This window comes from Bombus fervidus, chromosome 7 (assembly GCF_041682495.2).
Source record: "Bombus fervidus isolate BK054 chromosome 7, iyBomFerv1, whole genome shotgun sequence".
Taxonomy (NCBI): domain Eukaryota; kingdom Metazoa; phylum Arthropoda; class Insecta; order Hymenoptera; family Apidae; genus Bombus; species Bombus fervidus.
Window position 1 is genome coordinate 9,089,049 of NC_091523.1, and position 15,817 is coordinate 9,104,865.

General features: G+C 36.6%; 1 protein-coding gene across 1 annotated transcript; it reads left to right on the forward strand.

Moving 5' to 3' along the window:
- Positions 1-1,201: 1,201 nt before the first annotated feature.
- On the forward strand, positions 1,202-14,345 carry Geko (geko). Its single transcript, XM_072007963.1, has 4 exons — positions 1,202-1,750; positions 4,250-4,612; positions 5,903-6,035; positions 13,614-14,345. Exons 2-4 carry the CDS (start codon positions 4,396-4,398, stop codon positions 13,783-13,785), a joined length of 522 nt encoding a protein of 173 aa, XP_071864064.1. The 5' UTR covers positions 1,202-1,750; positions 4,250-4,395; the 3' UTR covers positions 13,786-14,345.
- The last annotated feature ends 1,472 nt before the right edge of the window (positions 14,346-15,817 follow it).

Below are 15,817 nucleotides of genomic sequence, written 5' to 3' on the forward strand. Positions count from 1 at the left end.
AACTATCCATCAGTATACATTGAATATTTACTTCGTTAATCATAATTTGCAAAATTAATTACCACGTTTACGTCGAATACTAATGTCAAGAAAAAACAATATTCGACGTTGTAGATTATCAGACTTTTTCTCACGCGATTATAGCAATTACGAAATACGCTGACGTCTTTACAGACGTGTGTCAGAGTGCAACGCGTATACGATGACTCTGTGGAAAAATGAAATTAAAAATAAGTTCTAGTTTCAATGCATATTGCGTAGAAAAGTGGCAATTAAAGCAAATTCAATTAACCGAACTTAAACGAATTTATGAAAATTTATTATTATGGAAATTTATAAAGTAAAGCAAACGTATCTATATGGACTTCGAAGATAGCACGTGACTGATCTTTTGTCCGATCTGGACGCGCACGTATCATTGCCCTTGGGCAAACTGGTTTACTCGAAGAAAAATTCTTTTTGTTCTACGTACACAGGATATATCGTGGAACTGGAAAATACATTTATTCAGGATTGTGAGAGCAAGCATCGTATTACATGTGTAGAACTGTTGTTGAAAACTAATTTCTCCATATAAATGTTTATTTCGTTGTGTATCAAAATATTGAAGAATGAGAAGAAAATTTTGATGTTGTTAATTTTTGACAAAGCAATAACATATTTGATGCTTGTATTTAACAAAATATTATTTGTTACTAACGAAGCCAACTGAAATTATTAAGTGATATAAATAAAACTGTTTCAAAGAAAATTCCATGTTCTACTTTTCCAGTATCGTGTATCGTAGAAAGAAATTAGAGTAAATAGTTTTTGATTTGAAAAGAATACTGTTTCTAACAATTTCCATACTTAACATTTCCATTAAAAATGTAATATTCTATATATTAACAATTAAAACTGGAGATTACTAGAAATACTGTATCTAGAGGAAAAGAAACAATACGGAATTAATAAATTAATTAATAAATTCATATTAAGTGGAAAGCCGATTAAATACGAATCTGTACTTGTTTTATCCGATAAGATATAGAACTCGTGCGCTATCAGAACAAAGTGAAAAATGGTTGTTAGGTGTTCGCACCGGTTCTCGCCAGACAAACTGGCGAATAAACGAACCACGGTACAAGATCGGCCGATCCGATCGCTGCGAGTTGCGGCCGAGTGTCCAACTTTCACTGACAACTCGTTAGGTCCGTAGGCCGTGGTTTCGAATCATTCACAGTCATTCCGCGACGTCGGTAGACCGCGGCAGCGTCGCTGAATTCCTCCAATCGGAACGCATTCGTCATCGAATACACACATAACTTTTTGTACTTGACCTATCAAATTCTATTATTTAATCAAAACGCTATAATTTCTCGTAAGTTTGTGCCCGTGTCGAGTATAGCATTAATTAGAGTTTAGAAAGCTTTGTTACCGCTCGTGTTCGTGTCAGTGATTTCACTTTTAACGGAGCAGTGTTTCAGTGCATTCCGCGGACTACAAACCAGTTTTGCAGCGATTAAATTTTAAACAAAGAAAGAGAAGAATTTGGAAGAATCCGATTCGGAGGAGTATTGGAAAAATTTGACTTGTGTGGTTCAGTTTTAAGTATAGTGTTTCATCGTTCGGGATTGCGTTGGCATTGCGACACACGGCATCGAAGAAAGTGGAAGTGAACAGAGAGCGAAAGTTCTGCTATAACATCCTCCACGTTGAAAGTTGACGATCCGTGGCCACGGGCTTAGCACGTCGTCGATGCTTCTCACGAGTACGTATTGTTTCGCTGTATGTGTATTTACATGCTCGCAAAAATCGGGTTAAGGCGTTGTAACATGGCTATTGCATAACTTAAACGCTTTCCTTTCAAATTCTTACGGAGACCTTAATACATCTAATTTTGTCGACAAGTAATTATTAAATATTAATCAACATTGTTTAACATATTTCTGTTTAATTATTACTAGAAGTACAAATTATTTTAGGCAATAATTGTATAAGAATTTCTTTCACCTACTGGAATAACCTTATGTCCATAAGAAAAACACTAAAACTAAATGGGTTATACTAACAGATTAATACTAAAGTTGATTCCAATCGATATTAAATATTTTCTAACAATGCTGATACTATCCCATTTAATTATCATTAAAGAAAATATAAAAATATCCAAAGTAGCAACTGTACAGAAATTCCTATCTTCAACTCAGAATTCTAACTGACTATAGTATTTAATTGAACCCGTATGTTCTAGGAATTATCGATTAATAATCGCCAGAAATAAATTCTTAATTACCATTGCATTACCACATTACAGTGCGATAAACATGTTCATAAAGAAGCAAAGCAAAAATTGAAAGCTGCAGATATACGAGTACTATGTAACTTGCACATCAGGCGGCATTACGAAAGATTACGGTAGCTACAAAAAGTATTTGCACATATCCTTCTTTCCCAATAAAAAGTTTCTCTATAAAGACCCCTAGCCCCTATACACGTTGAAACATGTTGCGATGCATGATACATGTTACAATATATGCGTATCAGAAGCAACTTGTATCGATGTAGGAATCAGAATCACGTTTTAGCTGGACCGATCGGGTCGCAAGTTTCGACGTGTAACGCGTATCATCAGTTAGTTTACAGTAGGCTCCCATCATTGTATTTTGTTTTCTAATCCTTGAGAGACCTGGTTCCATCTGGTATCCATAGGCAAATAATTTCTATAGTCGTTGGGTTCGTTCGTGTTTACTTCTCTTAATAACGTAACATTAGAAAACCTGTTTCTCTTAATTAATTAATTAATTAATGATCACTTTATTCGTTTCTTTTTAATCTTTAATTCTTTATTTTTTGCAGTCAATATTGCCCTCTGTTATTGACAATTAATATTTGGAGAATAATCAGACATTGTAGCGCGCATGCTTCGACATTGGTATCACATCACAAACTGAGGAGAATCGGTAATCTGGTAGACCGGAATTGATGCAGATTTCATGAAACGCAGGTGTCGACGCATGCATAGCAACGTGTTTCAACGTATACAGGAGCCTGAAGGTTTTACATTTCATTCTCAAGGTATCAAATGTTTATCGTCATATGAAAGTATCACTGAACGATGCGAAACTCAATATACTTGGACCTAATTAAGTAATTGCTACAATAAATAACAATCGTTTCCAACGATACCAACGATAAATTCGAGACAATAATTGTTGCTGCTTTAGCAATCCGAGTGCCTCTGTCTAGCGCCGAGTGTTTGCATCACAACATTCGAAACCATTGCGTCTGTTTTTATATCATCCTCGAGCAGTCGACTATTGTTCTTCGAATTTCGAAGATTCTACAATTCTATCTTCGGCAACGTTCGGTGGCTCGACGGCTTAGCAACAGCTCACTGAACTGTCAAGGCTGTCAACGACGGCCGGTGACTGTTTTCCGTTTCATCGTCGTCGTTGACATCTCACGTTTCATTGTCGAAAATGCTGTTTGATCGCGGTTTTGATCGCTGCTTGCACAAAAATCTAAAATTCTCCAATTAGACGAAGAGCACGTATACGGCATAAATCGGTGAGTTGCGCTCAGCCTACGCACTTACGCGATCTCGCTTTGCAATTTACAAATCCTACCATCACGTGTGATATTCACCGTGCTCGACGTTAATTCGTTCTAATTTCTCTCTAATTGTTCGCGCCCGTACAAAATTTAAAAGTACAGCCTCGATTTATTTACTCCGTTGCTTACATTAAATATTAAGATTGTTTCGTCAACCTGGTTTTGAGTTATAATAAACTCTTATAACTTGGTATAATTTTCCTAGTCATACGAAAATATTATTAAATCATACGAAACTTAGTATATTTAGACCCAATTAATTAGTACGTAAATACTACGATAAATACGCTTGTTTCCAACGGCTTCAACGTTAAGTTCCAGGCAATAATTGTTTTTGCCCTAATAATCCCCTGATAGTTGTAATGAACTATTGTTTGGACAATCTCCTCGTCTCGCGTCCGTGATTATTTATTATCGGCTTGATCTTTCGTTCTAATTTATTCCGACGCAGTGTAAACGCTTCCGACGTTACGTTCTAAACAACAATGGTACGCAGTAATATTTTTTGTAGCCACTGTAATTTCATGACGACGTCGATTTATTGGGGACTCTTGTCCTCGCCATAATTCTAATACGAAGATTAGTATCGGTAATATAACCCTCTTCGCCTTTTAATCCTTCTAAGACCTTGCGTCTTAATCGACGGCTATATTAGGTGTAGCAGAGCGAGGACTAAAGATCAAACAGCAAATCCAGTCGCGCGGCGTGTTCTTCCGATCCAGTCCTTGAATCGGTAGAGGCCGCAGTGAATCGAGGATCGTCGATCGGTGCGGACGTGACGTTACAAGGACGCCAGCCGGCATGGCTATGGATACCAGCACTGTGCGTCTCGTGATATTCCTCGGGATGTTCCTCATGTTCGCCGGTGACTACAGCTACGTGATCTTCTCGATTTTCGGTCGATCGTCTCGGCAAAATATCACTGAACCGGTTAAAAGTCTGGAGGATCCTGCAAGCAAGGTTCCTGAAGACAGGGTAGCCTTGACAACGGTGAAGAAGGATAACGAGAAAGAAAACGGTAAGGAATAATTTACATGCGCAGGAGAAACTAAGAAATCTCGACTATCGACGCGCTAACGAATGTTCGTAATGTAATTGTAATTTCCGGAAATGTTATGCTAATGTACTTGTGCATTCTAACGAGTCATCAGATTTTCTTATCGTGGTTTCGTGTGCGGTTTCGTCCCGGAATGTTAAAGGAAGTGTTAATTCCATTTGATTTATTCGTATGGAAGCTACTGATTGAGTTTGAGCTCGATTGAGTTCGATGGAGAGCTTCGATTGATTACTGATTTGTAATGCGTTGAGCTATAGATAATTAGAAGTAAAGTATTATTCTCCTTTCTCAGTGAAAGTTAATATTCGTTTTGTTAAAGGTATTCGCATAGTCTTAGTAATTACAGAAACAACAAATTTGGTACAAATTTTATATGATTCCTTATTCAAGGTGGAGACAACAATGACTCACGTTGTACGTTCATTAAATTCGTTGAATAAATTGTGTTCCATAATTGTCATCAAATTGGGGAAATTCTTACTGTGAACGAGAGAGCATAACGTACAAAATATTGGACCCTCTTATCCATCAAATTGGATTTCAAACAATTTGAAAGAAAAATTTATCGTATTGATGTAAGAGAAATTCTTTAATCCTCATTCCAGAAATTTACCACATTTTTTACCTGAAGTTTTACCTGAAGCGATCATTTTTTTATATTCTGATCGTTAATTGTTTGGCGTTATTTGTGTTGTGTGCAGCATGCAGAATGTATTATATTTTTCGTTAGTCGTGTACAAGTCAACTATCCGAATTAATAGAATTTCTTAAAAATCTTTATTATTTGCTATATATTTACAAAATACAATTTGCAGGTTTTTACGATATTGTTGTCAAGTATTATCCACTTAGTGTATTTTCTCCAGGTTTCTTACATAATCATTGAATAAAAATCATCGAAACATTCCACGGTCCAGCTGTCCGATTTAATTAACATTTCTCGCTTTAAAGACCCGATAATTCGTATTAATCACAAGGCTATATAACTTGAAGCAAGGAAATAATAAACAGATCAAAATAAACGTTAAAAATAAACAAGTTGGTGAGCAAAAGAGTAAGAATTGTTTACTTAGATTATCTACCTAAAAGGCAAAAACATTCGTAGCTTAATTTCCAGATTACATAAAGAGATACGTAAAAATACTATTCTAGAATATAAATTAATTTACATAAACATTAAATATGCATTAATTTGTTAATGGTGGGATATTTCGAAAAGGTTATGCATCTTATATATAAATTACTTTACAGCGATCTCGCGACGGGCGAAGATGATGACGACGATCAAGACGGCTTGCTTGCCCAAGCTTATATGCGAACTGACCTCGTCCGTCCATCAGGATCAGCTGAGTGAGATGGAACGGTCACTGCTGAACTTAATCAGGTAAACGACGAGTTGTTTGTTTCTCTTAAGTAGATAAGTCCAAGGCCACAAAAAAATTAATACATAGCTCGATTAAAATTTCCCTATAAATTAATGATCGATAAATTATTTAACAATTTTGATCATTGATTTTGCTCAAATGTGTGTTCGATGTTAAAAATTCTTTCGTCAAATTTTTAGCACTAGAACTAGCAATCATTAAAATATAAAATTGGACTAACAGCTTTCTCTATAAATTTCTATAAAACGCTGTCAATCGATCATATTTACTATTTCCATAATCCTGCTGTCTAAACACTCATATAAAGTTATCTACAAATTAATATTCCATAAAAATTCCGTCGCCCACTGCACTGAACCGCTTAGAAACATTAATAAACCGAGCAGTAACTTTTCTTTTCAATTAGAAAATCATCCGCGTAGTGGTTCATCAATATTCCAAGTCCTCCGTGGAAATACATTTTCGATGGCCGCTATGTAAGAAGTAGTCCGAAACGTTCCGCTTTTAGCTGGGTGAAAGAAACGAAATAGATCATGACGAAGAAACAGCAATTACACACTAAGAACGTTTGCGAACCGTTCGACAGAGTTGATTAACGTTCGAAACCTCCGGGATGATGGGGCAGTTTCGTGCTGGAACTTTTACGACACCTCATAGGGCGCTCGTAGCTCGTCCACTTTCATCATCGACTCGTTCCAGTTCACTACTTTCACTTTCCACTTTCGATCACCATCGACAGTAATGCGAATTCGCTGGATCATGAGATTCTCGATAGGTCAGCAACCATAATAAGAGCCGCCAATGTCACGTTGTGAAATTTATATTACATCCTGGACTGAGTTGGACTATTGTCCTCGTTCTGTTTACGAGCTATCAATGTCTCGATATTGTTCAATGGTATCTGGTAGCTCAAGCTAATTGCTTCCTAATTTCGTTTAGATAAATCGTATTCTATCGTGGATTGTGTGTCGAACCGTTGGTCTTGTTCTTTTTATTAGCTGCCAATGTCTCCATATTTGTTTTATGGTATGTTCAACATCAAGCTGAGATATTGGTTGATGGAGTTTCTCAATTTTTATAGAAAGATTGTATTCTATTGTAGCTTATGTCGAAACATTGTTCTTACGAGTTATCGATATCTTCTAAATCAAGCCACGTATCCGATAACGACGATCGTCAATTTTTATACAAAAATTCGTAAAACGTTCGATCAAGAGAAACGATTGCTTCATTACAAAATCGTCAGAAGAATTTACGCACGTTACGAATCATTGATTCAACAACTTGATTACGCAATAGCGAACTGTTAATTGAACAATAAACATAGCCATACACACTCACACAACGTTACAATCTCGCGCCACCTAGAAACCTTATTAAATCAGCCATACTTTATACGTAAATCGAGCACAGCGTTCATAAACAACAATATGCAGCCTCTGGACTCCACTCCCTCCTGTCGGAGAATTAAACGTCAGCTCGTCGGATTACCTTCCAATCTGCAGATTACACCGATAGAGCAGTGTTCGCGCCGAATGCTCTCTTCGATCGTCGGAATATCGATCAGCGCGGTCGAAGCTTGATCCTGGTGCGCGAAACAACAAGCCGAGCGCACAGGCCAAACAAACGTCAGTTCGATATCTCGCTAAACAGATGCAGTCGAACAGTCAGGTTCGATATCGTTGCTCGCGAGGATGCAGCGTGTCATCGAAAATTGGATGGCGAGCTGAGCGGGTCCCGCGTTGCGCAATTTTCAATGAACGAGCGTTCGACGTTGAACGATCGCGCACGGAGGTTACGATGCACGTCGCGACGCTGGTTCGCCGCGTTGAAATTGGATGACGCCCGCAGTATCTCTCAATATTCGTTTACGATCGAGAGGCGAAACGCAGCCACGCGCCGCTGCCATTGGTGGTCATTTTGCTCGCTTATTAAAAGCAAAGTTATGTTAAACCGGCCAAATATTGACCGCGACGATGCGCGGTGGGCTCGCGCTGTTTCGATCTCGCTCCAAATCTCCGCGTTTCAACGAGATTTGGGGCGGATTTCACGTTTTTGTTTCCTCTTCTTCTCTTCTTTTGTGCGTGTATGTGTTTTCGCGAGATGCAGGTATTGATTGAAAGAGAAATTGTCATGCGGGATTTTTCGGACTGGAAACTGCAAATGAGCAGGAATTTTTTGTTCCTCTGTGGGACACGTGGAATTTAAAATCAAGAGAGAAATATCTAGTTTTCTCTTCCACAGATTCCTGCGATGTAGATATGTGTTTTAAACTCGAGTAATTTGTAGCTTTAATTGAATTTTATGAGCTGGGAATCCGAACTGACAGAGTAGGAATTTTATTTCGTAACACGATGTGACGGTGCAATTTTCAATCATGCGAACAATTTCTATACTCTTTGTCGCTACCTCTCAACTAGGTGGAGATCAGTTAAATCGAAAACTCAGTTCGGTTGGGGTCGCGAACCTTCAACGATATGAACGCTCAAAGTGAAGATAGATTAAGGAGTTCTAATTCGTTTGTGACTTTTGTATGTTTATTTGAAGAGATTTGTAGTGTGTGTTGAAGTGTGTTGTATGAATGTAAGAGCCTACTTTCCTCTAAGTTTGAAATCTGTATCGTGAGGCACGTAACTGTACACGTAAGTGATGAGCGAGTGATGAAAGAGTTATGAACGTAAGAGAGTATGAAAGTAAGTATGTATGAGACTTGTCTTCTTCTCAAAGCACGTGTTACTTATATTCTAAGTGTCAGTCTAGGGGCTATATTTTCGTCAACGTTTTCTACGACGTAGAAATCTGTATCTTTGCAATCATGTGACTGTCAAACTGTCGTGGTCGCCTTGCACGTGGTGCGTCTACTGCGTACCTGGTCGAGAGTGCGTAGCACAACGTCCCGACTGGACATCATCCAGTGACCCATTGTTGAGTTCTAATCCGGGATCGAAGTTTATCACACGTCATCTGTTGTTATGCTGACCCGACGAGCGCTTGAAAATGCTAACCGTGTTCGTGGACGTGATTGGAATTGTAAAGTTTATAATCTGCAATGTAGGAAATTCCAACTTCTCAGAAATAGCAGATGTACTGTCTGTATTATAAAGTTGGGATAATCTCATATCCTCGATATTCCTCTTCCAAATTTCATACCAAATTTATTTATTTAGAAGTTGGCGAATGATAAATATAAAAAATAAAATTTCGGTCGAATATTTACACAAGATAGAATGAAGATGCAGAGAAAGAGAACAGGGAAGAATGTACGGAGATCTGGTATTTAGCTGCAAGACGTTACTATTTCCGGTCATTAAAGAGCCAGCGGTTTTCCTGTGAGCAGGAGGTCGAAGTACAACGTGAAAGTTCCTCTGCTCTTATGTAAGCCGCTTCGAAAAGAGAACGACCATGTGCTTCTACGTTGACGGTGGCTATAACGATCCGTCACTTTCCTTTTCACGGGTTATTCAATCTTCCGACTTTCTACGACGCCTGAAGCGTATTTCATTTGAACATCACTTGTCCCTGAATCTTTCTTTACATCACTTAGACCCTACAAGCGACGGTAATCGGTAGAATCGATGATATCATTTCGTAATTGGTTGCAGAAACATCTCTCTTCTTTCGTTTTCTTGTTCTTGTTTTCCGGAGATTGAAAACAGCGAAATAGAATGGTAGCTCAGCTTTAAAGGTTAATTCGCGGTCGTTGCTCGGCTACGATGCTTCCGTTCATCTTGCGAAATTACATACAGCTCTTTACTTTTCCACGCGGAAATTAAATTTCGTTTCCACCGTGTCGAGCTTAATTGACAGAAATTAAGCCCCGAACCTTTCGTGTTGTTTCTTCCGTTAGAGTTATTAATTCAATAATTAAATAATTGATATCTAGTAAGAATGGCTTTTGGTAATGAATTGATAAAATTCTGTCAGGTTTACATGATAGATATTATTGAAACATTGACGTACAAATTTCTCATAATTCACATATTTTTTAATACTTTAATTTAATCATGAAAATCCGTATAAATAAAATTGAAATAATTGGGAAACATAACTTTGTATAACTTAATATTCGTTTCAAACAGATTCATAGCTGCCATTAAATAGTATTGGTTTCTAAAACTACGTCAAGAAATCACCAAAGAATATACAAAATGTGTGAAGAATACAATGCTTAATCTGATATCCCAGCTTTGATACTATCGAAAAGAGATTTGTGCACTAAAATCGACAATCTACAAAATCCAATTTATGATCACATTTATCAATACACGTGATAAATTAAAACGCTCACAGTAAATCTAAAGGCTGATCTTCGATCATTGCCCTCGAATTTTCCACTCGTTCCCCAACGAAGCATCAAATTAAAATACACGCAAACGAACAGGAAAAGGAAATAAAAAGAACGCGGGAAAAGTCGAAAGTTAAACAGACAACAAGGAATGATGTCACGGTGGATCGTGATGGTTAACGTCCCGGAAGGATTCGTGCTTTATATTTACTTTTATGCGTGCGTAAACGCCGTTCCCATAGCGAGGCCGATTTTTATGGAACCGCTCCGGGTTAAACCGATCAAGATGGAAAAGCTAAGAAGCCGTTTTGCGTTTGCTCGTTATGCTCGCCTCGAGGCTGCGATCGTAAACGGGCAAACAGGGAGATTTCCCTTTTGCGGCCGCGAGACGTCTTCCTCAGGAGCCATGCGTGACGAAACTGTTTCTTACGACGATCAGCCCTCTTCTTCCGACTTCCCGCAGGATCGAACGTGAGTTCCCATATTTTCGTTTACAAGATATAGCGGATGCCTTTCTTCATCGGCAGTTGCGGTCGCGGATATTATGGGTCGTTGTGTCTTCTTTAGGTTTCATATATATGATATGAAAAAAAGGTTAACGTAAAAAGAGATTAACGTGCAAGAATGACTCTTCGTGATAAACGCGTTTAAAGTTCTACAAATTGTCTATTCTCATTGTTAATATAATGGACGTAAGTGTTATTTGCGCACTATTGTATTTATTATAGCGTCTATGTACTGGTTGATCAAGTCCGAGTATATCGAGATTTTCGTATCATTTGATAGTACTTTCGTATGATTACGAGATTTGACCAGGAAAATGGAACATAATAAAAAAAATACTTGATTGAAAAATAAGAATATGTACTTGTAAACACTTGATATGGTAGTTACTGTATATGATTCTAATTGCGAGTTGTGAAGCGAATAATTTTTCTACGAGATTGGGGTTGCTTTTATTGCAAAGAGACTTCTGTCTATAAAAATCACGAAGAACTCAAAATCGATTTTTTGCGTCTGAACTTCTTTTCACCAGAACATGTCGCGTATCAACGAGTGGTGTATTATATTTGTGAGCTATATGGCGATTTTTGAAATCGAGAAGATGTTGGAATTATCTAATAAATTTTCTCACGTATTTCGATTTAATTTGTTGGTTAGAGATCCATTTGTGAGCTATGTTGTAATTTTTAAAATCTAGCAATGATTGGATAATGCATTAATCATCATGTAATGATCCTACGCGTTTCGCTATTTAATAGAAGTTCCTTCGCATGTGCTCTTTATTTAAATCTCTTTCTGATATACATTTTAATTGTGTCATAATTACTAAAATTATCGCGATAATTCATTTTGTAAATTTACTTATTTTTATGAATTAATTTATTTTATGAAACGCGATGGGTTTCCGCGAGGGTTTTTAGCGAAGTGAGAGATAAAGATGTTTCTGTTTTTACAAATAACATACTAACGAGGATTAGAAACCATGGAAACATTTCTTTACAACCATTATTTACAGATTCTATGTTGATATGCGCGTTAATTATAATTCTTTTCGATCACGCAACTAGATAGTAAAAGTTTCAAAAAAGATGCATGAATAAAATACGTCTTTATAAGGAATCAGGAATACCTGAGTTGAAATCCTTGAATATTAAAAAGGATTCATCAAAATTCTAATAATAACGGTGCAATTAATATTATATGAGATTATATTATTGATTTTTTACATCGATTACATTATATGAGGAAAGGATCTAAATGAAACATCCTTATAAAGAAACAAGGAGGGAAGTATTCAATTTTTTGAACACTAAAGCAGAATTGCCACCAAAATTCCAATAATAACGACACAGTTAACGTTAAAAGATATCAGAAAATAATCCGAATAAATAATATACGCAAGGAGAACTTTATTAAATAGTAAAATCTACTGGAATCGAAAGTTGGAAACGGAAGTACCTCGCGTGGCGAGCGTCGACCGGAGGTTCCCAATTTTCCCACATTTCTTCTGAGTTGGTGCACACGACGGAACCAGAGAAAGGCTGGTTCGTGCAATTTGCAGTCGGTTTCATCGAGCGTAACGATTCTGGTGCACGTATTTACAGACAGCAGTCGATATCGAAAGTAAAAGGCAACTCGCCTTGTGCCTGTTCTTATGCGGCTTGTTCTCAACCAGTTTATCATGGTCAAACGTTGCGAAAGTGGAGTCGATTTCGTGCGTGCCAGTGCCGTCGACGCCCGTCGATTATTCTTTCGATCGTTTCGAAACGAGTTTCCGCGACATAACCCTTGCGAAACGTGCTCGTAAATATGACACCTGCTTCGTCTTATTCGCGTAAATCTATTCGCTTTCACAAGAAGAAAAAGTAAGAGATTTTTACCAACCGTCGAATATTGCTAAATTAATTTCTTGTAACGACGTTATATATTTCATATTTGCAGAGATGAAATTTCACGATAGCTTGGTATAAAAATATATAAAAATAATGTTAGCTCTTGTTATAAAAAATAAATGTAGCACAGAGCTATTAGCTTTTAAATAACAGTTGAGTTGTCAAACTTATCTAAATAATAAGTGTTAGTTTGCTTTTTTTGTAACTGTTATGAACAGCTGGTAATTCTTGGCAAAATTGATGTTTACTTTTATTGACATCAGAATACTTTTACGTATGTTTTATTTTATTTTCGCCATACCACCTTAATTGTAATTATTTGCAATCAAGTTAAGGCAGCTATATTTGTTTAGAAACTGGAAAATGTCGAATAATCGTTGAATGTCATTCCATACGATAAAGAAACCAGCTAGTGCATAAATTAATGTTTGGTATTAGCAAGTTCATTGAAAACTATTAAACTACTACAAACTATTAATCTATCGACAAATAATATCCAAGAATTTAATAAAACTATAAATTGTCCTAAGACTTTGAGTAAAAATATATGTATAGTACATTTATCATATTATTTAAAAAATTTGTAATTCTACAGCTAGGATCATTTTAATAAAATACGTTTGGAAACCATGCGTTTACGTAGGAACAGCTACTGCAAGTTATCAAAGTTTCAACGTTACCGCAGTTTTCCGGAACTCATTGAGCAGCGGACGCTTTGCTAAGGGACTTTAATTTGCAAGAATTAAAGTTTACTTTCCAATTATGGAACAGTGATAAATATTTAGCTAAATATTTACATTAATTAACGTTACGCTAGCGGGGCAACATTTTGATACTTGCGCCGGCCTGGCGAAAGAGGAAGTACAAACGATGAATATTTCATGGAAACTTTTCAGGGACACGAGCTTGAACACGATGGCGGAAGTGCCCTCGAGGTACCACTTCGCGGCGCATATGGGTCAACTGATATCCGGCGTGGAAGGTCAAGGATGTCATAATTTCTACCCCACCTGCCCTCTGCCTGGCTCCAGTGTTCTCAACATGATGAAGAAGATTCGACTGCGTTGACGCCACGAAATCATGTGGACAAGCAATGAGAAAATACGACAACACAATCTGTGATATCGCAGATGATTTTTCTCGTAACAACGTTACGAACAGAACTTCGACTTTTTAAAAATTGTGAATAATTTCTGTTTCACTTCAAATGATGTTTCTTACGAGTAAGATATTATCGTAAAAAGACAGGAAGAGGGAAAACCTTTTTGTTGTACTTCTTGATACAAGTTAAAATTAGATAGTAACGCTTCGAAGATAGTTAAGAAACTTATGTCTAGATTAAGTGTACTTAAGGAATAATTTCTATTATGATCATACTCGACTCGAATGAGTACTCATTAGATTAGAAAAATAGAGTTTAAACGATGTAAGATTACTATAAACTACGTTTAAATGTATCGAATAATATTTCATCCCAGAAATCTCGTATATGTACGAGAGAAAAATACGCGATAATTATTTATTTTTCGTCGTCGAGCGATCATTGATTGCACATTTCTACGTAAAATGTATTACGAAACCACTTGTTTTATAGTGTCGAAAATAAAACTATTTTGAACGTATTAAAATCATTCGCAAATCCCTTACGCTTCTTGAAAACTCTACGTCTCAAACATTTCTATCTTTCTATTTATTTCTCTGTATTCTAATCAAAATACCAAACTTCCGAAATTGAAAAATTCCAGAAACGAGATATATGAGATTACAGAATGTCCATACGCAAAAACATACAAAATATTAAAAAGTAAAACATTCACTATAGTATTTGTGAGTGAAATATTGGAAGATGAAACAAACCTGGATTTAGATTTTCTTTCTTCATTTTCTTTGTAAAGATATTTTCCATGAACGTCTTATAAATTATCCAAAATCCGCTCTATTTTCCTATCCTTCGACTTAAATGTTTCATTCTTTCGCACAATTCTTCTTCCCAGTTGCGTTGCATAATATTTCAAGCGCGCCTTTGTTAAGTTGCCGGCAATTACGGGACATTTTCGGTGTTTTCGACCGTAATAGCAGTTTCCACGGCGAATCATCGTCGCTCGAACTGATTTGAACGAGCGCCTGGTCCTTATTTTACCATCGGTGTACGTATAATATTCAGTGAGCGTATAAAACGTTCACAAAGACGTTCAGACCAGGTAATGTCTCTTTCGCTGGAACTCGCTCCTTGTAATTATGTCTCGTGCACGCTGCTATGACAGAAAAGCTGGCTCTAATTTGTGGTATAGCAATTTATCTTTCCCGTTGCTCGTTATCGTTTCGCGTTTAACCCGCCTGTGATGCTTTTCCACGAAATTAAATGAAATTGGCACCTAGGCATTCGATTGTCACGGCATGTGATGCTCTTTTAAACATTTTTTCTTTTTTTGTGGTAATTAACAGTTGTTCTTTTTATTACTGTGTGATTGATTTCAGTTTGCGTTTAATATATGCCTTCATATATTTTTACATTTTATATTTTATAGACGCCAAAAACTATATTTTATCGGTAAAACTTTTGAATTTCGTGGATCTTACCGAGAAATTTTATACATTTATATACGTAATTCAGAAGCTTCTTTGATCTCGTTGAATATATCGAGTGAGACTTGTAGTCTACCACATAATTCGACGTTTGAGCAAAATTCGTTAAAATTGGTGAAATGTGGTCCGCGAGTTTGGTTTTGTTCTGTTTGATAAATGGATGATAAATCTGACGCGTGATTAGTGTGTCTCCGCTTGGGAAATTTCATTGCCTACATAAATAAAAAATTTTTACCGAAAAAGTAATCGAGCTTTATCATACAATAGTGGATTTAAACGTGATATCGTTTTTATTATGGGCAGTGACGAGGTCCCTATTCCCAACAGCACTCTTAATCCGCTGAAATTAAATTTATATCCAATTACTGCCTATATTAATTGCGATCAATTAAAATGAACGTGATTAGTCTTTAATTATTTATTCCTATTAATCGTCATTTAAACGCAAAATGCATTCACATTTGCAAACAATATGTTAATAAATCGACAACTAAAAAATACAAAAATAATCAGA